The following is a 22,151-nucleotide window of genomic DNA, read 5'->3' as shown; positions in this document are numbered from 1 at the left end:
CAGGGCTCAGCGGCACACCAGCCGCTCCCTGCGCTAGCGGCCAAACCCTTCGTGCCCCCTTCTCCAGCTGGCCCTGCACGGCTCTCACCCCCCCTCTTCGCTGAGAGCAGCTCCAGGCTAGGAAGGGGCAGCAGGTAAGGGGCAGGCACCGGCCCCCCGCACAGTTGGCTGCTGCTGAGCGGCGAGCGGCGCTGGCAGCTGCCGGCGGGAGGGGAGGGCTCCGTGCCGGACCAGCCGCGGCTGCCAGGTGATGCTGTCAGCCAAATGCTGCACCCCGGGCAAGGAGGCTCCGCCTGGGACCCAGCCTGGGGCTCACGGCTGAAGTGACTTTCGAGCTCTGCAACAAAAGCCCATTTGACTGGAAGAATGTGGTTATTGCTGGATGGGGGCTGTGCTGCTCGCTTGGGTTTGTCGAAGGTGCTAAGGACACACACTGAGCACGAAAATACTGCAGGAGTCTCCTGAGAGCCTCACCAAAGACTACATGACCAACACCCCCATACCGGGCAGTCAGGTCACCCCAAAGCAAGCAATGAGTCTGGCTCAGCCTGGTTGTCCAGCTACAAGGTGATTCAGGTGTGCCAGCCTGCCTGGGCATGGAACGCTGCTCCCCAGGTCACCCTTACGCCCTTCCACAGGCAAAGGGTCTCCCTGGGCCCCACTGAGCCCCATGGCAACAGGTGGACCCTGCCCTACATCATGCCCACACCAACCAGCTGCCAAACATCAGGCACCGCAGAAGGTGCCACTGAGCACCTTGGCTGGGCCAAGAGGTCAGATGGCACCAGGCAGCAAGTCTGATTTTCACCAGCTGAGCACAGGAAATCAGAGCAGCTCTTAGTGAGATCAGCTGGCAGCTGCTTCTGCAAAGCCAGAGGCTGACTGCTGGTACCAGCGCAGAGGCCACATCCTGGGCTGGGTGAGAGGGCACCCTGCAGCCCCGGGAGGCCCTGGCCCATCCCCAGTGAGGGGCAGGAGAGGGCGGTACCTGCCATGCCGCAGGGAAGCACTGGCACAGGAGCCTCTCCTGAGCCTGCAGCTGCCCACTGGAACACTGCTGTGGAAGAACTGCAGCACTGGCAAGGAGGCATTTTTCTGCCATTCCCATTTACATGGAAGCAGTGTCAGACAAGGCTTAAGGCTGCAAAAAAACAGTAGAAGAAACCAAAATAAATTGGAGTCTTTATTTCCCATAGGAAATTTGCCCAGATCCCATTTATAGTCCATTTGCCCTCAGCCTTATGTAACTCCTCTGCAGGAGAGGAGTAGAAAATGCAGAGAAAACACACAATTTGCTGCAAAGAGTTAGTGCAAGAGGCTGAGTCACATCTAGCAGGGGAAGCAGATAAGCTGGGGCTGGCTGAGCAGGCTGGGGAGCACAATGAAGGCTGAGCTCACAACCTGTGTCGTGTGTGCACAGGCTGGCCCCAGGGAACACAGCTGCAGTGCAGTCACTGGGCTGCTAGGAAGAGATGCACAAAACCCACCCTTCAGATTTACTTCACTGCTCTTAAGGGCCTGCATTCTGCATCCCTCATCTCCCTTGATGGAAGCTGTCACAGAGGCACTACATCATCTCCCAGGCGTACAAAGCAGCCTTTCAGTCGAGCACCTCTGGATTTCAAAATGCCACAGCTGAAAAAAACAAGGCAGTGGGAACTGCAAAGGGAGGAGGCAGCAGCAGGGTCCTGAGCACAAACCTGCAGGCAGAGCTTCCAGAGGCTACTCGAAGCAGCCAAGCCACAGACTCTAGCCAGAAAGCAAAGCTACCTTTCTAACCAGCTGGATGACTCACCAGAGAAGGGCAAGGAGTCCTGTGGCAGCAGAAGGCTGATGAGTGATTAATGGCTTGTCCCAGGCACGAAGCTGAGTCTTCTATGCCAGTGCAGAGCTGTTTGCCAAAGCAGCTCTACTGCCAGGCCTGTGGGGCAGCAGCACTTGCAAAGCTGCTCTCAGGCTTGGAAAAAAAGACCATTCTGCCCACGTTTGCACAGCAGCTTCCCCGTGCTGCCCAGTCCTCCTCACACTCACCTCAGCATGCTCTGCGTCCTCATTAGCACCGTGACAGAGGGAAACACAACCCAACACCAAAGGCAAGGAACCAGAGCTCGCCAAGTAGCCTGAGGGACATCTATTCCTTTCCCATCCTTGTTAGCACGGCACTGGCAGCCATCATGGCAGGGTACCAGGATGACTTACTTGCACAAAGTACCGGCCCAGGGTCCTCCCGAGGCACCAAACTCCCCTGAGCCAACTTCTCATCTGGCTTACAGGACGCACAAAACAATGGTGGCAAAATCAGCTACTAAAGGTCAGAGACAGACTCATCTGCTGAGCCACACAGGAGAGCCTGTTTCATCTGACCTGCCTGCATGCAGCTGGCATTAGGACAGCACAAAGTGACAATATTCCGGGGTTAAAAACAGCCTCCTGCAGAGTTTGGTCCCCATCCAGACTGCTCTTTAGTGAGTCACTGGCAGCTGCATGCCTGTCACGCACAGCAGGTACCAATCACCTGGGTGCCATCACAGTGCCCAGTGGGGCTCTGTGTACATCCCTGTGGTGAAGCCTGACCCCTCCCTTTAAAAGCTGCACCTCTCACCCCCGCTGTCAGCTCCAGGGGAAGGGGCTGGCTGCTCTGTGGCACACAAGCAGTAAGCAGTGGCAATAAAGAAGAGTCACTGCAGCTGAGCTCCACGCATTTCCAAGGCTCCTTTTGCGACAATGCACACAGCTCAACCTCTCTGCTCTGTGCCCAGGCACAGTGCTGCCCTGGCACCCCAACAGACCAGCTCACAGCCTTTGCCAGTGCACCAGCACACTGGGCCTGGTGCTCACAGAGCTGCTCAGCTCTGCTGGCAGGTAGCATCTTGCCGCCGCAGGCAGACATGGAGGCAGCCCTCTGGCATGCACAGAGTGGCACACACCTCGCTGCCCACCTGTCCCTGCAGCCCACACCACTTTATTTAAAGCATAACAAGAACACATTATCTGAACAACACCTAGGAACATGTCTAACCTCCTTGAGAAGCGAAGAGCTACTCTCAATCCAGAGCCCCTTTCCAGGGCCATTCTGGCACCGGGGCAAGCTGGGATGCTTCCCCCATCAAATGCCAACAGCAGCCCTCTCTGGAAGGCAGCACACAGGCTGCTGGCAGAGCTGCTCCTCCCCACCACGGGGCCACGGAGGTAAAGGAGGGCAATCTGCTCTGCTAACTAAACATGAAAGTGGATCCAGAGAGTCCCAAACAGTGTCAAGATGCCTTTGCCCAACGGCCCAGGAGGTGCCAAGCACAGCCACAGCACACAGCCCAGCACCGGTGCACGCGCTCACCCGACGAGCCGCGCCAGGCTGGGAGAGGTGCCCCAGAGCTCCCTCCGAGTGCGGCACAACTACCACCACCATACACTGTACTCTCCGTGGCGGCAGAAGGAAGCAGCTGGCAGTGAAAGCTTTGCTTTCCCTCCAGAGGAAAGGGCTGGAGTAACACAGCAGCACTGCTGGGGCAGCCCTGCTGATGACAGGCCTTTGGAAAGCCCTGGCGCAGCCTCCCACCAGCCGTCAGCACCTTCCTCCACAGCGGCCAGGACAAAGAGTGTGTCACTAACCTCCTAGGAGTGAGAGAAGAGGGGTGGGCACAGGGGGCACGCAGACCAGTGCCCAGCCTGGCTGCCTCTCCTGGTGCTGGGCAGAAGCTCTTCCCTGCCCGCAGACCACACTGCTCGGGCACGCCGCGGGAGTCACTCACATGCCGCTGGAAGGAGGCAAGACTCTGGCTTTAGGGTGACTGCTCTGCATCAGGAGGCTGCTCAGGGGGCACCAGGATCGCTGGTGCTGCTCATCTGGATGCCTGCTGACCCTCCTCAGCACCTGTCTCCTTGCACGCAAAGCCTGGGAGGAAGGGGTTTTGGAAACGGCCAAATGTGAGATGCAAACAGCCTGGAGCCGAGAGCTCACCAGCTCTGTAACTGCTGCTCCCACGGCTCCCGGGGCTTCCTGCCCCCGCTGGGAGAAAGCCACACGGCAGAGCGCATGCCCTGAGCCAGACCCACACGGGCACATCCAGGACAGCCACCAGGACAGCCACTGCGTGGGAAATACGGCCCGGGCTGTGCAGGGAGGCAAGGGAGTGAGGGTGTCCCACACTGCTGCTTGCAGCAGCACCTCTTTGCCCAGCCTAGGCAAGGCTTCCAAAGGCCAGCACCCCCTCAGAGTGCCAGCACCCCCCAGGGCCAGCACCCCCTGGGCAAATCTGCTCTCGTTTACAGCTGTTTTGGGTTCAGTTTTCGTTCACTGGGCAGTCTTCACCGGTCACCAGCAGGCATAGGGGAAGAGCGGGTACTGGCCCCACTCCGGCACGGCGCCGTGGGCATGTCCCGGGGCGGGCTGCGTGCCGTACTCGGCGGGGAAGGAGTAGCTGACGGCCCGGTAGGGGCTGTGCGCGGGCACCACCCACTGCCCCAGGCCCTGCTCGCCGCCGTAGGCGCTGTACACCGGCGGCCTGGCCGCGGCTTTCCCGGCGGAGTCCAAAGCCATGTTCACCACTCCCGTGTAGTCCTGGGGAGGAGGCAGGGCTGGGGGCAGCGCGGGCAGGTTGGCGAAGCCCTCGGAGAGCTGCTTGGGGTCGTGCTCGGGCGCCGTGGCGAGGTCCAAGGGGTGGCAGCGTGCTCGGAAGTCGCTGGGGGCGTCGCGGGTGGGAAGCTGTTGGCTGTCCGCAGCTTCGTGGAACCTGAGCCCCCAGGGCAGAGAAGAGAGAGTCAGAGCTGGCGCTGCGGGGAGACCCTGACGAGGCACACGGAGCTCCCGGGGAGAGGCAGGGCACGCTCTCGGCATGGCCTCTGCCCCTGCCCACTGCCCATCCCGCTGGCGAGCCGAGCCTTGCTTGCCGCCCGCAGCGCAGGACTAAGCCGGAGGGTAAGCCCAGGCAGAGGAGGTGAGCCCAGGCTCCTCAGTTGTGGCTGAGCTGCGGGCTGGGCTCACTCTAACTCATGACTCAATTTGCAAGGAGGAGGAGAGAGGAGCCCCTGGCGTCCTGGCGCTCCTTCACCGCGCTGCCTCCAAGGGACAAGCAAGCTCCGTGCTGCACCGACTGGCTGGAGGAGCCTCTCAGGACAGGGAGCCAAAGAGCATTACTAGGACGTGCCTGGACTCAGGGGGTTTGAAGTACCACAGAAAGGTGTGGAGCTACTTCCCCTGCCAAGTCCAGCACCTGCTGCCCAGGTATGCCATCCAGGCGAGGCATCCTTCCTTACTGCCACTGCCTGCTCCTCCTAGGAAACACCCGTCGGAAGAAGTGGAGCCCCATCAGCCTCGGGGTGGCTTTGGGCAGGAGGAGGCACTCACCGGTAGGTCTGGTAGGACGGCGCTGGCACCTGCTGCTCCCTGGCCAGCCCCTCCCTCTGGTCGGCTGGCAGCGGCGATGCTGCGGGGAAGCCGTGGCTGCTGTGCTGCTCCGAGACCCAGAAGGGGTATCCACTGCTGACCACCACAGGGTGACTCTCCTCCTTCACGTCCACGGTCTCATCTTTCTCAAAATCTGGCTCATGGCAAGGAAAAGGAAAGAAGATGAGGAGGAGGAAGGAGAGGCAGAGCTCCATCAGCGGTCCATCAGCAGTTGCAGGATGGTGAAGGAAACCCCAACCCCTCTGCAGTCACATTCTGAAGGGACTGGCCCATTCCAGCTTCCTTCTGCCCTTACACTAGTGTTGAGTCCTGCCCTGTCTCCTTAGCTGTGCTGCTGCAAGCAGCTCTGTGAACTGGAGTGAGGCACAATCCAGATTAAAACCCAGCCTCACAGAAGGGGCAGTGCCAATGCCCACATCTGCATCCCAAGCCAGCTGCACAAACAGTACTGCTGGCAGCACTGCCCCGAGGAGAAGCAGGGAACAAGCAGTGGGTAACCCTGCAAGCTCATATGGCTGCTGAAGGGCAATGTTCTGACAGCACAGCTCCAGCACACGTGAAGCAAAGCAGGGCCAGGCTGGGAGGCTGCTGAGAGAGATGATAGGTAACCAGCAAGGACAAGCAATGGTGAGCAGTCTCCCATGGATCATTCCCAGAAAGAGTCAGAGAGCCAAAGCCACACAGAGCACTCCCCAGGGACCCCAGCCAGGCCACCCTGGCAGAGAGCAGCTGTGTTGCTGTTTGCTTTCCCTGCTGTGGCCTGGACACTCTTTGGGCATCGCTCTGGGCTGCTGTGATCCATATTACCACGTTCCTCAGCACCAGGCTCCTTTTCCTCAGGCAGCTTCCTCTTCTGGCCCTTGGCTGGACTTGGCTTCTGGCCCTTGGCTCGCCCTTCCCTGGGAAGAAACAAGGCATGGAGGTAGCTTCTTGCTCAGGTCAGACTGCAAAGGATGCTGGACGCAAAGATGAACCTCTCTGACAGCTGTGAGCTGCAGCTCTGCCAGCAGAGCACCCTGAGCGGCCCCTGGGAGCACAGGGTCAGCTGCCAGCCCTCAGCATCAGCCACAGCCCTCACCCCACAGGGCACTGGGGAGAAACCAGTACAGGGGAAGGATGCTTGAGGTGTGTTCAAAAGGCACAATCAGCATGCAGGCTTGGCACCAGAGGCCCTGGCACTGTATCAGTGTGGTCTGATGTGGGCTGTTACCCCTTGGCACACAGGTTTGGGTAGAGCAGGGTGGGTCGGGCACTTGAAAGTAGCCTTCTCCTAAAGGGAAAACAAGTCCAAGCCGTGGGAAATGGTCCTGTTAGGAGGAGGAAGAGAATCCATCACATTGCAAAGCTGGACTGACAAAGAGACCATTTTCCCCTTTTTTTAATCGGGAAATGAGTTGTGGGTTGTTTGCTTTGGGTTTGTTTGGTGTTTTAAGGCAGAGAATACAGAAAACAAACTCTGAGATATTTTCATAACATCTTCTGCTTGGAGACAAAGCAACAACCAATATTTCTTTGCTTCCCTGTTGCCATTCTCTGGCTGCATTGAAGCTTTTTCAATTCACCTCCTCTGCTGGCTGCCCTCAGACCAGACAGGACCTCACTCCTGTTGGTCTCCACCTTCCCTCCTGCTGACAGAATGCTCTGTTGCAGAGCTGCTTTTCCACACATGGGGGAAGGAGATGAGGCAGCTTCCAACCAAAAGCATCAGGCTGGTCCCTCAGAGGCACCATGATCTCCTAGGCACTCTTCCTCAACTGCTGCCCACCTGCCACATGCCAGCCTAGCTCCAACTTGCAAGGCAGTGCAGCTCCCACGTTTCTGCAGGAGATTCTGCATCCTCTCCCACTCCCCAAGCCCCCTGGGAGGAGGCTGGAGCGGGACATTGCTCCCAGATCCAGGCCAGTGCAGTGTGCACAAGGCAGCAGGTTCTGCAGAGCTTGGCTTGGCTTTGCCTGCTGGCTCTGGGCAGAATCCCCGGGCAGCTGCAGCCCAGCTCACCTGCGAGTGTTCTTGCCGTGCTCGCGGAAGCCCTTAGCAAAGGGGTTGTTGTCGATCTTGAGCTTTGTAATCTGGAAACAAAAGGAGTCAGTGTCATGGGGCCTGCTGAGCTGCTCTCTTGTTCAAGACCTTCACCACAGTGTTCACCACAGGAGCCAGCCTGAAGGGCTGGGGCATGCCTTGGCCACAGCACCTGGGCCTCTCAGCAGCTCCCCTTGTCAGTCAGGAAGCCATGCGCACAGAGACCTGACTTGGCCAGGGCCACCAGGAACTTGGGTGGGATTCATCTAACTAGAGAAATAGAATTACAGAATGGTCTGGGTTGGGAGGGACCTCCAAAGGCCATCCAGTCCAAGCCCCTCTGCACTCAGCGTGAGCATCCTCAACTAGAGCAGGTTGCACAGAGCCCTGTTGAGTCTCACCTTGAGTATCTCCAGGGATGGGGCCTCAACCATCTCCCTGGGCAACCTGTTCCAGTGTTCCGCTACCCTCATGGTAAAGAACTTGTTCCTAACACCCAGGAAGCAGGTTCAGTGTCTGCACCTGGACTTTTGGCCACACTTTCTACTGCAGTTAGGCTTCTATGAGTGCACTTAGTCCCGATAAGGTGCCCGATTCCGCTCATCCCAGAGCGGGCTACTAAGCACCTGTTTCTTCCCACCACCCATCACAGGCAGCCAGGGTGAGCAGCTTGGACAGTAAGACAGCAAGGTGCTGAAGAGCAGCCTGTGCACACTGTACCTGCTCGTTCTGGTAGGCAGTGACAGAGGTGAAGACAGTCTCAGGGAAGCTGAACACTTGGAAGATGCTCCAGCGGACGCTGAAGAGGTCATCTGCCTGCACAATGTGGAAGCGAGGCTTGTAGCGGTGCATGGAGTGCAGGATGATCTGGCACAGAGACACAAAAGGAGGCAGTTTGCACCTGCAGCCACAGCCAAGACAATCTCAAAGCCTCCCTTCCAAACCAGGGCTGGCTGGCTAGGGCTGGTGTCTCCCCCATGCAGACTAAAGCCTTCCCAAGCAGGCAGTTAAGAGGGCGCAAGGGCTGGGTTGGGGTGGCAGGGAGGGCACTTGGGTATCTTGCAGCCTCTACAAGATCCAGTTTCTCACAAGTCTCACTGATTTGCCATTACATCTTCAGAGGGACTTGCATAGGCTTAGATCAATAAGCCAACATGAATGGGATAAGTTTCAACAAGGCCAAGTGCCAGGTCCTGTACTTGAGCCACAACAACCCCAAGCAACACTACAGGCCTGGGGCAGTGTGGCTGGAGAGCTGCTGGCAGAAAGGGACCTGGGGGTTGTAGTAGGCAGGAGCTGAACATGAGCCAGCAGTGTGCCCAGGCAGCTGAACAAGCCAGCAGTATGCCCAGGCAGCTGAACACGAGCCAGCAGTGTGCCCAGGCAGCCAGGAAGCCAAATGGCATCCTGGCTTGGATTAAAAATGCTGTGTCCAGCAGGAGCAAGGAGGTGACTGTCCCCTTGGACTCAGCTCTGGTGAGGCCACACCTTGAGTGTTGTGTTCAGTTTTAGGCACCACAAATACAAGAGAGATGTGGGGGTGCTGGAGCAGGTCCAGAGGAGGGCAAGGAAGGTGGTGAGAATAAATCTTATGAGGCCTAGAGAATAAATCTTATGAGGAGCAGCTGAGGGAGCTGGGGATGGTTAGTGTGAGGAAGAGGAGGCTGAGGGCAGACCTCATTGCTGTATACAACTGCCTGAAGGGACATTGTGGAGAGGCTGCTGCTGGGCTCTGCTCACAGGTATCTGAGACAGAACAAGGGGGAATGGCCTCAAGCTGAGGCTGGGGAGCTTTAGATTGGACAGTAGGAAGAAGTTTTTCCTGGGGAGAGTGGTGAGGGACTGGAATGAGCTGCCCAGGGAGGTGGAGGAGTCACCCACCCTGGATGTGTTTCAGGGTGGTTTGGATGTGGTGCTTGGGGCTATGGTTTAAGGTGAACCTTGTAGAGCAGGGTTCTAGGTTGGACTTGGTGCTCCTGAGGGGCTCTGCCAGCCTGCATGTCTGTGATGCTGTGAATGCCTGCAGAGCACAGCACAAGGGCCAGCTCCAACCTACATGCCCATGTTGATCCAGAGTGTTGTTGGTGAGCTTCAGCTTTTGGAAGGACACAGGTTCCTTCATCCAGTGGCTGCCAGGAGCTGGGGAATCTGGGTGGACGTAGGTGCGGCAAGGGAGCTGAGGCTCTGCTTTCCCAGCAACTTCCCACTGATCTTTGTTCCACTGTGAGGGGAGAGAGACATTCAGAGCTGAAAAACCCTCCCTGCCTTCACTAGAGGCAAGCAAGCCCCAGCACCTCTGCCTCACTGTCCATCCAACGGACTGCTTGGAAGCACAAGCAGCAAATTCCCTCTTAAGAGCCATGACCATGAGGCTGAAAACGCTCAAGTTCAGGCCTCAGTTTCCCTCCCTTTCTCCCAGTGGCTGTCAGAGAGGCCTGACATTAATCCTGATTAAAACTGTCCTGCTTACACTGAGAATGAGTTCCTCTCCAGCTGTTCCCCAAGCAAAACTGACAAATAACTCCAGGAAGGCAAAAAATCCACCAGTTACTGCTGAAGTTTGTCCAAAGGCAGTCCCCTTCTCAGCGAGGCGTGGAGAGGAGACGGAAGGACAGGAGCACTCCCACCACGGCAAGCACTCACCTTGTACCTGAAGTTGTCCATTGGCACAAAATCTACCAGCATGAGGTACTTGGCATATGGGATCAAGCCAGAGACTTTGATTTTGCACTGTGGAAACATCCGCCTGAGGGAGAAAGCAGAGAGCAGAGGCGCTGCTGTCAGCTGCTCCTTCAGCTGCTCCCGCCCGGCGCCGCGGCAGCCGCTCCGGCTCGCTCTGCCCTGTGCCCAGCGGTGGCAGCAGCATTCCTACGGGCCGGCTGCTGCCTCCTCCTGCTCTGTCTCCTCCTGTGGGTTTGGGTGCAATAGACACCCAGAGGGCAGCAGTCACTGGGGGCCTGACACTGCTTTTGTTCTTCTGGTTCCTGCACCACCACAGGGTCTCCACTGAAAAGAAACCGTTTGGAGTGCACATGGCTGTCAGCCGCCGGCAGCTCTCGCAGCCCTGGAGGGCAGATGAGAGCACTGCCTAGCACAGCCAGAACAGTGCATCGCCCAAGAGCACCTCCAGCTTTGCACTCCAGCACCCCCCTCAGCCACTTTCATCTTCTGACTCTGCAACCGCTGTGGCACTGCCTCCCTACCCACAGGCGCTGCTTGGGCTCACAGCAGCTCTGGCACAGTCCATGACACCGCCACACTTTGGTAGCCTTTCACTGCAGGCTCCGTGACTCACTCCAACTCCAGTCTGCAGGCACAGATCCTTACTGGTCTGTGCCCTGCTCCCGTCTGCAAACGCAGAGTCAAACCCGGGCGCTGCCTGCTCAGCTGCTGCTGCCTGTGACCCGGGGCACTTTCCCGGGCAGCCCTGCAGAGACAGGAAGGACATCAGTGCCAAGTGGTGAGATAAGAGTGCAGAAGTGTTCTTAGCACATCGGCTCCACGGTGACCTTTTGCACTTCACAGTTTGAACTTCTACCGCAACCTGCAAGTGCACTTCTGCTGCCAGGGGCAGGGGTGTGTGCATCATTGGCTACCAAACCAGTTTAATGGCCACCATTCCAAAAGTGAGCACTGGGGGATGGGGACAACAGCTCGGAGGGGTGGTCCTGCTTCCCTCACCTGCCAGACTTGGTGATGATCATCTCAGTTCCTATCTGATGAAACTTCATCCAGAGATCCATGTCCTCCAGGGTGACCACGATGGAGCTCTGTGGGTAGGGCTCCAGGCTGGGGGAAGGAAGTGCCTCACATGGAGCTTTCAGGTCTGCCAGGAGACAGCGAACAGAGACTTGAGACAGGCATGGAGCAGCCTCCTGCTCAGAGACAGGGTCCTGAGACACAGTGGCTCCCCCAGCTCCCTCCAGCACAAGAAGCTGCTGGATCTCAGGTGCTGCTAGGACCGATGGGGCCCATCTGGCCCTCACCCCTCCTGCCTGGCCAGGGCACACCTCAGCCCCAAGCACCACACAGCAAGGTGCTGGCTCAGCTCGGGGGGCTGAGCGCTGCAATGTCACCCAGCAGGGTCCAGGTGCTGCCAAGAGCCAGGCTATGCCACAACAAACCTGTCACAGCAAGTCCACTCTTTTTCTCCAAGGGCTTTTGTGCCTCAGGAGGCTCAGAAGCCACAAAGGCTTCTCCAGCAGGTGTGGGGGTAGCTGACAAATTCTTCCATAAGGCTTCGTGCGCTGCACAGACTCAGCCTGACCTCCTCTGCTCCAAAACTCATCCTGGCAAGGAGCCACAGCCCACTTCCAGCCTGCCCTGGTACGGTCACGGTTAGACAAAACACTTCCCCGGGAGGAGAAAACGAGAGCACGGGAAGGGTTTTACGTGTGCCGGCGGCTAGTGGGAGGAAACGACAGGTAGGTGGTAGCAGAGGTGAAAAACCTCTCCGGAGGGCAGAGGAGGGAGGGATGGACAGAGACCTCAGCATCTGCCAAGGCAAGAAAGGGAGTGCAGAGCCAGAGCATGGAACACTGCAGCAGGTGGCTGGGCTGAGGGGCACTGAATGGAGGCCGCAAGGAGCTCAGGGCAGCACTTCAGTAACAGCCCTCGGCCATCAGAGGAGCTGCCTGCGTTCTGCCGGCACTTTCTGTTACAGACAGAAGCTCGACCTTGGTTCTGGAGAAGAGGAGAGGGAAACTGCTCTGGGGGAAGGGTCTCTGGCGTTGGTCACACCCAGCAGCTCTGCAGAGCTGTCGGGGGTCAGGTCCTGCAGATGCTGTAACGCAGACAGGGCACTGCTGCCCTGCTGAGGAAGCCCAGAGAAAGAAGGGTGAGTTTTCAGGTGCACACTCAGAATTCAACCCCAGTTCTGTTCCAGGTCAAACACAACCTGGTGCAGCTGCTGCAGGCCTGATTTGCTCCACAGGAAGGCTCTGCAGTGTGCAGGGGCTGGAGGAGGGCTTGGGGAGCCTGCTGGCCTCAGCACTGTTTGAAAGGCAGAATGCTCTGCCTTGGCCTCATCAGGTCTTACTCGGAGCTGAGCAGAAAGAAGAGAATTTTCTCCTTGTTACAGCCTTCCCCCCAGAGAGTGTCCTCAGAAGCAGCAGCATGAAAGGCAGACAGCTCCTCCCAGAGAACTCAGCTTTTTCCAGAGAGCTCCATCTTGCCTCCACCACAACCCAACGTGGGTCTGAGAGCTTCTTGCCACAGGGCTGGGAAGCGAAACCCCACACCCGTTTGAAGGGTTTTGTCTGTTTGTGAAGTCCTGAGGCATTCAAACCCAACCAAGCCAAGAAGTCCCCTGCCCGTTTCCCTGCTTTGATCCATCAATGAAGTGGCTAAGAAGTGACACCTTGCTGCTCTCCAAGATGAGCCTGTTAACATCTTCCTACGAAAGCTTCCCCCATATCCTCTCGCAAAGACATGAAAGCTGCCAGAGAGGCTGCCCTGGGTGGCTCAGTGCAGCACACCTATGGAAAGCAGTCACAATAAAATGGGGCTGATTTCCCACAGGACTCTCCAGTCACAGGGACATGCCAACAGGGTTTGATGAGCTCCGACAGATGCTGGCTCCTTCCCCAAACGAACCGACAGTTAGGGTTTGGGTCAGCGGATTCCCATGCATTAAACAGCCCACAGCAAGGCAGGCCTCAGCAGTCCTTCTCCAGGGGAGGCTTCCAGGGCAATCAGGAGGGACTGAAGTGAAAAGGAGTTCAGGACGGGATGAAAAGAAGTCAACTTATTATAACCTGGGTTTCACCACATGCCACCTGTGTGAGTGAGATGCTGCAGGACCAGGGAGTTAAAATGCAGCTCATGGCTTTCATCCTGCCTTCAGGTTTGGGCTCCCCAGGTGAAGAGGGACAAGGATCTGCTGGAGGGAGTCCAGTGGAGGGCCATGAGGAAGATGAGGGGACTGCAGCACTGCCTGAGGAGGAGAGGCTGAGAGACCTGGGGCTGCTTAGTCTGGAGAAGAGAAGACCGAGAGTGGATTGAATCAATGTCTATAACTATCTGAGGGCTGGGGGGCAGGAGGGGGGGACAGGCTCTGCTCACTGCCCCCTTGGCTAGGACAAGCAGCAGTGGGTGGAAGCTGCAGCACAGCAGGCTCCAGCTCAGCACAAGGGGGAACTTCTTGCCTGGCAGGGTCCCAGAGCCCTGGCACAGGCTGCCCAGAGAGGCTGTGGAGTCTCCTTCTGTGGAGCCTTCCAGGCCTGTCTGGATGTGTTCCTGTGTGCCCTGAGCTAGATTGTGTGGTCCTGCTCTGGCAGGGGGTTGGACTTGGTGATCTCTTTGGGTCCCTTCCAGCCCCTGGCATCCTGTACTCCTGCAGGTCCTGTGCACAGCCTGAGGCTAAACACCAGGACGTTAGCAGTCTGCATGGGGATCTGGCCCCCAGCAGTGGTGGGAGCTTGCCTGTGGATCTGCACGGGAGACCAGCAGCCATGTGTAGTCAGCTGCACAGCACTCTGCAGTGCTGGATCCATCCACAGGATCCACTTTGAAGTGTCTCTGCAGAGCCAGAAACTGGCTTGTGAGCAACTTCCAATTCCCTGCTCCTTTGTGCCTGCAGAGCTAATGCCAAGACTCACACACAGCTGCCCCACAAAGGTGCCTGCCATTGGGACTACAGCAGGAGAGGCTTGTGCCAGGGTGTCCAAGCACTTCGAGCTGTACCTTAATGCTTCCTCCTCTCTGTGACTTTCTTTTTAAGGATTAGTTGAAAGAGATTTAAACATTTCCTGAGGATTTTGGTTCTAAGCTATGTTTAAAGCATTGTTACTGTCCTTCTGGTGGTAACCCTGCATGTGGCACATTTCTAAACACATTCTTCATGCCAAGATGAGGTTGCAAAGGAAAAAGAGCTGCTGTGACAAAGGCACTGGAACTGGAGAGATCTGCAAGCGCTTCCACACTTGGTCTTAGAGCTCTTACACAAGTAAGAACAGTTTGCCCTTCAGTTTCTGTGTCTAGTGTAGGCTGCATGTTAGAGACAGAAAGGGAAGAGAAATGAGAGCCAGGTCAGTGCTGCTGGCAGGGAGCAGCAGCTGGGGCAGACTCGCCCAAGCGCAGCCCCTCTGCTAGCTGGCAGTGACCCAGACAATGTGCTGATGTCAGAAAGTTTGGGGCAGCCTTCCCAAAACGTATGGGATCAGATTTGCAGTCCTGGGAAGCAGCAAGTCCAAAGGTGTGCTGCTCACCTTCACTGCAGCCACGCAGTGTCACAGCTGCTGCTGCCACCCCACCGGGGAAGAAGTCCAACAGCAGCAGCTCCCCAGTGTCCGCAGGCGAGAAACACACAGCAACGCCTGCAGCTCCCGGGGAAATCCATCCTGCTCACCCCCAAACCCCACCACATTCCCTCATAAATGTCACTAAGACACCAACCACCTGGAGGGAGCCTCCTTTCTCAGCAGCAGAAGGCCCGTTGGCAGCAGCAGAACTGTGCCGCTCGCACACATGCAGCAGCTTCACCCCTCCCAGCCACCACCTGCGCACGGCTGCAGCCTGGGCTCAGGCACCAGCAACCACTCAGCAAGAAAGTGGTGAGTTGTGGGCTAGGTGAGACCTTTACCAGCACAAAGCACACCGATAGTCTATTGTTGTTGTTGTTGTTCGTTACTGCTCTTCTGCTTCTCAACTCAAAACTCCCTTGCAGCGCCAGAGCTCAGCAGGAACCAGATCAGCGCAGGGTGAACTACTTTATGAAACCCAGGACAAGAGAGGAGGTGGAAATGATCCAAGTCCCTGCACGTGTGCCGTGCTTATGAATGAAAGAGCCCCTTGCAGAGGGCAAGGCAGCTGAGAGCACTCAGCCACCTCCAGTCTGTGAGCCACAGACCCACACTGGACAAATGGTTGCTTCTTGCTGATGTGGAGTAAAGTCCAGAGCTGAATCTGGAGTTCAGTTACACCGACAAATGCAGCCCCCCATGGTCTTAGCTTTCCAGGCTGTCACTGTGCCCAGTCTGGACACCCCCCCCAGAGAACTGGCTGCCAGCATGGTATGGGATGGACTGGTGAAGGAAATCATCCATAAAACCCTAAGGAAATAAAAAAACTCTTGTGCTTGGGCAGGAGCCTGGCAGGGGTGGGATCTGCCTGCCAGGGGGTAGACTCTCCGAGGGCGAAGAACTGCCAGACGCAAGCCCAGGTAGTTTACTGCAGAACCCTTACCAGCAAGACAACAAATCCTTCCTAACCTTTGGGACCTTCGAGATGAAGGACTCAGGGAGCAGACAACACACAGAGAGCATCTCCAGCCTACAGTGAAGGATCACACTGGACAGGGGGATACAGAGAAGGAAGTTTTGGGCACAGTTTTGAGCAAACCTTTGCTACCTTGCAGAAGACCTTCCAGAGCTCACAAGGAACACCTAAGCCCACAGTTTCTCACCTCCTTCTACACAAACCTACCCCATGTTAGAAATCCTCTCCAGCCACAGACCCCATTGTGGATGCTGGGAACTCTGCAGGAGTTCTCTTGCTAAAATGATCACAAGCCCTTGGCATAAACCTGGGATCTCTCCAAGCAGCAAGGAGGAGGCAGCCCTCTGCTTACCTGGTAGAGCTTGCATTTTTCCATGTACTGTGCAGTCCAGGAGCTCACAGGGCCAAGAGAACCAGCAGAGATCTCAGAAGGGGAGCCAAAATAGTCCAGTTCACAGGCAGCTCTGATTTCCTGAAGCCAGCAAAAGTCCTTCTGAGATCCAGTGTCAAGAGTGGCCAGGATGAGGATGGGACTCCCAGCACAGCTAGCCAAGGTGAGTTCCTGTTTTATGGAGGCTAATGAGCAGGGAGGAGCCTCTCGCCAGGGCTGTCCCCTGGCCATCCTTTGATGTCCAAAGGGACAAAGAGAGGAAGGATCTGCAGCAATGGCTGGGGCTAAGAGAGGAAAATCAAAGAGAATTAACATGGCTTTGACATACAGGAAACCCTACAGGGGAAATGCACCTTGATTTACTGCTAACTCACTTCTGAACAAATAGAGACAAGAGCAAAACCAGCAGCTGAAGACACCTACAAAAGAAAGCAGTGCCTTCAGCGGCGTGCAGGGCAGGTTTCTTTCTGCCCATGCCACAGGCCTGGCACCGCTTTCCTCTCCAGAGCACAGAACCGTTTCACTCTCCATCTGCGGCATCAGACTCGGGAAGGAACAAGCTCGACATGGTCCTAAGTGAGTGCCAAGCCTGTAGGGAGTTTGCTCTCACCACTGGGGACCTGCAGGGATGCATTCAGCAGCCAACTGATGTCACAGAAACGTTCAGGTTGGAAAAGACCCTGAGGGGCTCTCCAACACCAAGAGAAGCGGGAGGCTACTCTGCCACCCAACCTCTGCACTCAGCGCTTCCATTCACCGCAGGTCATTTTCCTCCTGCGCTGGTCTGCTTTCCCCCATCAGGGTCCTCACAGTGCCCCACATCTGCTCTGGAGCTCGGCACTGAGGCGGCTGCGCTCTCAGCTCAGTTTCACGGGTGAAAGCTGCAGCTGCTGGATGGCACAGCCACACTAATGGAGCCACACTGGCACCAAGCTCCTCCGACTGGCACCTTTTAGGGCTGGAGTAAATGATCTGAGAGTCTTAGGGTGGGCCAGGCACTGTCCCAGGGCTTGTTCAAGGCACTGACTGCTCCTACTGAAGGAAGGCTGAGCAGAAAATGAAGGACTTAAGCATTTCCCCTTAATTAGTTTATCCTGCAAGTGTGACCATTAGCTTTTGTACTTATGAGTGCTTACAAGTGCTAAGAGACAGCAATCAAGTCACCAGGCAGCCGGTGCCCGGGGGTGCAGCGGAGCTGTGTGCATTCCCACCCCGAAATGGCTATACTAACGGGGCAGAGATGCTCTGGAAGGGGAGGAGGTCAAAGCAGGCTGGCAGCTCGCTGAGCAGTGCAGGGTCCCGCACAGCGACTGCAGCAGCTCTGTGCCTTTCCGAGAGCTGGCTCCAAAGCTGCAGCTGACCCATGCCCTACTTTTGCTTTCCTTAGTCACTTTTGGGGGGACATCTGATGCTCGGTCCCACGTGCAAAGCATATTCAGAGTTCATTTACTCAAGTCCTGCAGCCAAACACCAGCCCTTCAGCTCCAGTTTTGGGGCTTGCTGGAGCAGGCAGTGCAAGGAGAAAGGATTCTGGTCACAGGAGGGTCTGGATCTCCTTCAGCAGCGCATTGAGGGTTTAAGCATCCCAGCACTAGGCAGAGAGAGAAAAGAAGTTCTGAGGAGGATTTTATAGCAGGAGATGGTCCCCTGGCTCCTGGCACCTCTGCAAGCCCACATCCAGCCCTCCTGACAGCCCTGTGCAACTCCTGCATGATGCACAAGGCCACAGGCTCTTCTCCTCCAGCTAAGCTGGGAACATCCACAACCAGGAGTCCTGGTACCACTGAGGAGAGGGCTGCCATGTGGTGGAGCAGCATCAGCTTGCAGCTCAGCTGGAGATTACATGTGTGGACAAATAAACTGGGAGGAAAACACCAGCTGGAAATGGTACCAAGGCCAAATCTCCTCTGCCTGCACTTGCACAGCCACTGCCAGGCACAAAGAGAAGGGCATGCAGAGATACTTTTCTGCTCTGCTGCAGAAGGAAAGCCAACACCAAATTCCTGCCCCCTCCCATGTCCTGCTTTACTAATGCTAGTATTTCAATTGTAGAGAGCAGAAAAGACAACCAGCATCAGAGTCTGAAAGGAAAAACAGAGCAGAAACTGGGTCAGACTGAAGCCAGCAGGGAGCTGGATCAGCATCCCACACAGCCAGGGACTGCACAGCAGCAGCAGCAGCAGCGCTGGGATTTCAGCCTTCACCTGACAGCAGCGTGGGATGTGTATCATGACTTGCTGCTTCTCCCAGGAAAGGGTAGGAGAGCTCCTGCTGCCACCTCCTTCCACACTGCCTGGCAGCATGTCTAGAGAACACACATTTGCCACAAGCGCTCAGATCCTTTTGGCAGCTGATTGATGGGGAAGGTGAAGTCATTAATTACCCGTGACTAGTTAACAACAGCTTTCTTCCAGCTATCCCACTGCCGCTGGGAACGTTGGAGAAGTGGCAAGAAAGACCAAAAAAAAAAACCCAGAATTTGTTACTATCACTTGAAGGTGGAGGAGCAACCCCGGGAAAGTCATCGCTAGCCAAGGAGCAAGGCTGGGCGCAGTCCCCTGCTGCCTGCCCGCGGAGCAGCCTCAGGCAGTCTGCTGAGAGTCAGGAGGGGTTTGTGCTGGTGTCTAACAACTGACTGGCAAACCGGGGTCTGAGCGTGTGGAGAGGGCTGGGAGGGACAGTGGAGCTGACATGTGCAGGCCAGTGACACACACAGCTCCTCTGCGACACACTCAGCTCTGCTCCCAGCTCATCTGCAGCAGCAGCTCAAAAACGCTGCGGTGCCCAGCTCTAACGGCAGGCTGAGGGGGCCGAGGTAGGGCAGCGCGGGAGGGAGGCGATGCACACACCAAGAAGCTTTTGCTTTGCATCTCTTTGAGGAGGTGATTAGAAAGAAACATACCCCTCTGGGTTTTGTAGGAGGCAAATGTCTTCTGGCACTTCTGCCCCCTGGAGTGAGGCTTTAACCCCTAAGCCTCAAGAGGAGCCTGTTCTCAGCACGTACCCTCCCCCACTCCTACCTTGTGAACGGGGAGCCCGGCCCCTTGCCACCCCTAGCTGCGGTCTGGGTCTCAGCCTGCGGGAGAACAGATAATATGCACAGTATGTATCAGCCAGCCGTGGGCTGTGGCTAGCAGGATGCGAGCCTGCAAGTGGCTGGGCAGGACTGACCACCACCCGCCCTGTCCAGGCAGAGCTTCGGGACAGCATTCTGCCCTGGGAGCAAGCTCACGGGTGGGGCACAAAGTTACTGCCTGGAGACTGCTGACAAGCAGCAAAGCTCTCTCAGAAAGCAGCAGCCCTGGGCTCTTGCTGATGTGTATCAGCACCTGGCTCCAGCAGTCGCTCGTCAGCCCCGGCAGGCATCCCTCCGTGCCGGGGGAACTGATCGCAGCAGCCTTGCTGGAGCTGGGCTGGAGGGAAGCACAGGCCAGAAAACCTGGAGAAGAGCACAGTGCACGGCAGAGAAGCTGCCTCTGACAGGAGAGGACAGCCTGGCTGCCCTGACAGTGGGACTCACCGAGCAGACCCCCCCCGGCACGGGGTTCCAGGGCTGTCCTGGTGGCTCTCTGTGAAAGACGCTCTGCCACCTCCAGGGCATGAACCCTGAGAGCGTGGGCAGGCAGTGTCATTAGCAGGAGCCAGAACACAGTACCTGGGCAGCCCTGCTCTGATAGCTATTTGTTTCCACGCTGAATTAGGAACAGGAGGTGGCCTCAGAGTCTCCAGGCAGCTTCAGAGCCTGTGAATCTGTCCCTTAAATACAGGCTCAGCTCATCACAGGGCAAACCACGGGGCCACGGGGAAGAGCCAGGGTGAGCCAGAGCCCGATGAAACTGCTGCTCAGCCAGCTTGCATGGGGCTCCTTGTCCCTCAGTGCTGCTGCTGCCATGGCTCAGCCAGCCTGCATGGGGCTCCTTGTCCCTCAGTGCTGCTGCTGCCATGGCTCAGCCAGCCTGCATGGGGCTCCTTGTCCCTCAGTGCTGCTGCTGCCATGGCTCAGCCAGCTTGCATGGGGCTCCTTGTCCCTCAGTGCTGCTGCTGCCATGGCTCAGCCAGCCTGCATGGGGCTCCTTGTCCCTCAGTGCTGCTGCTGCCATGGCTCAGCCAGCCTGCATGGGGCTCCTTGTCCCTCAGTGCTGCTGCTGCCATGGCTCAGCCAGCCTGCATGGGGCTCCTTGTCCCTCAGTGCTGCTGCTGCCATGGCTCAGCCAGCCTGCATGGGGCTCCTTGTCCCTCAGTGCTGCTGCTGCCATGGCTCAGCCAGCCTGCATGGGGCTCCTTGTCCCTCAGTGCTGCTGCTGCCATGGCTCAGCCAGCTTGCATGGGGCTCCTTGTCCCTCAGTGCTGCTGCTGCCATGGCTCAGCCAGCCTGCATGGGGCTCCTTGTCCCTCAGTGCTTACACAGAGAAGGAAATCCAAGGGCAGCTCCCCAGACTGCACTGAGCTGACAGTGAGCAGGGCAGGGGGGTCAGGACAGAGAGGCTGAGCTCTGACAGCAAGGGCACAGCCTGAATCTGGGTAGCTTCATGCAGCAAGCAGCTGAGGGCAGCCACAGGAGTGGGAAGAGCCTGTGGGGTGTGCTGAGCCCCTCTGAAGCACCACTTGGCATTTGCGACGGGGTGGGAGCGTAAGGACCAGTTCCTACCCAGCTCCTTACAGCAGCTCACAAGCACAGCATCCTCTGATGCTGGCGAAGGGAACCTTCCCCTCCTCTGTGTGCACTGGGACTGCATTCCCTTTTCCTGGCAAGAGGTGCCTGGTGCTTTCAGGGCATGCTACCTGTGCACTGCCACACAGATGCTTCTACCCCGGCACGCAGGCAAGAGGCCCCGCAGAAGGCAGACCTCTGCAGGGCTGCAAGCCCCATGCTGAGCCCCAAACTGCATCACCCCCGAGTCTCCCCTGGGCTCTCGGAAAGAAAAACCTTTACATTTGGCAAAACAAAACAGTTGGCTGGAGAAGGCCTGTTGGTAACAGCTCAGCGTTAATTCCCCACAGGCTCCGTGTGCAGGGGGCTGCTGCGGCTGCCCCCAGGCCTGCCCGCCCCGGGCCAAGCTGGAGCTCAGCGGCCTGTGAAAGTGAAAAGTTGTCTGCCATAAGTTTAACGGGAGGAAACGCCCCTGGCAGGTTTGTGGATTGAGGCATCTGGCTGCAAAGCTGCGCTCCTGAACTGAAGAGCCGGAGGATGCTCTGCCGCCTGCCCCGCACCACATCCGCCCTCCCCAGCCGCCGGAATATGCAGCCCTCTCCCAGCAGTTCGTTAGCATTGAGACAAGAAGGGAAATACTTAGCGGCCACTTAACGCTGAAGGCTGAGTTTGGCCTCAAAGGCTGCAGTCCAGAGTCAAATGCAAAACGGTTCTGTCTAGAGCCCTTTCAAGTTTTCACAGACGCCTGATGTTAGGGGCAGTGTTTTCCTGCCAGCCCATTGTGCTTCCCAGACACGTCCCACTCAAATCCACAAACCCCACATGCCCAAGGGACTCGCAGCAGCGAACAGCAGCGCAGCAAAGGGTCACCAAGCGGCACGGTGCGAGAGTTGCCTTTCCTCTGCTGCCTGGGGAAAGGCTCTCCCGCAGCTGGGGGCAGCCCTGCCGGCACCCACCGGGCTCCATCGGCAGCCGTGAAAAGAGGCAGCAGCTCTGGCTTAACAGCGGGCAGGAATGCTGCCACTTACGCACCTGCGCAGGCTCATCCGCAAGGAGCAGCAGTGCGCAGAGCTTAGAAACTGCTGGCAGCTAACTGAGCCCAGAAGGAAGTGCTGAGCAGCAGAGGTTCAGCTGAGAGTGCTCCAGCAGCAACACCTGACATCTCCTGCAAGCAGCAGCAGCTCAGAGCCAGAAGCACTTGGGACTTGCCAGGCTGCAGGCACACTGCGATGCTGTCCTGCTTATTTGTGCTGGTGGGCGAGAGTCTGAACGGCCGCGAAACCAAGAGGGGGAGAAGCCAAACTTGCACAGCCTGCAAGACAGACTGGCTCTGTCGTCCTCCCCAGTCGCTCTCGGTGCTCACCACAGCGAGGTTCTAACCCCAACAGGAAATCAGGAAGCGGTATGATTCCTGATCAAAGGAGCTGCCTTCAAAGAGCCAAGGAAACTCCGATCTAAAGGCTTTGGAA

At 57.2% G+C, this 22,151-nt stretch overlaps 1 protein-coding gene across 1 annotated transcript; it reads right to left on the bottom strand.

Annotated features, from left to right (window-relative positions):
- Positions 1 to 4,091: 4,091 nt before the first annotated feature.
- LOC135188851 (T-box-containing protein TBX6L) lies at positions 4,092 to 16,310 on the bottom strand. The gene is made up of 9 exons (XM_064168571.1): positions 15,993 to 16,310; positions 11,105 to 11,249; positions 10,067 to 10,169; positions 9,480 to 9,644; positions 8,144 to 8,290; positions 7,403 to 7,473; positions 6,212 to 6,303; positions 5,345 to 5,537; positions 4,092 to 4,730 (listed from the first exon to the last, which is right to left on the bottom strand). The coding sequence occupies exons 1-9, from the start codon at positions 16,006 to 16,008 to the stop codon at positions 4,313 to 4,315; spliced, it is 1,350 nt and encodes a 449-aa protein (XP_064024641.1). The 5' UTR covers positions 16,009 to 16,310; the 3' UTR covers positions 4,092 to 4,312.
- Positions 16,311 to 22,151: the final 5,841 nt, after the last annotated feature.

This window comes from Pogoniulus pusillus, chromosome 30, assembly GCF_015220805.1.
Source record: "Pogoniulus pusillus isolate bPogPus1 chromosome 30, bPogPus1.pri, whole genome shotgun sequence".
Taxonomy (NCBI): domain Eukaryota; kingdom Metazoa; phylum Chordata; class Aves; order Piciformes; family Lybiidae; genus Pogoniulus; species Pogoniulus pusillus.
This window is presented reverse-complemented; position numbering and strand designations above follow the sequence as displayed.

Bases quoted from the DNA above. Each gene is read 5' to 3' on its own strand.
- LOC135188851 (XM_064168571.1), bottom strand. The intron at 10,170-11,104 runs GTGAGGGAAGCA...TTTCTCCCTCAG, and splicing joins ATCATCACCAAGTCTGGCAG to GCGGATGTTTCCACAGTGCA. The intron at 9,645-10,066 runs GTGAGTGCTTGC...CTCCCCTCACAG, and splicing joins TGGACAACTTCAGGTACAAG to TGGAACAAAGATCAGTGGGA.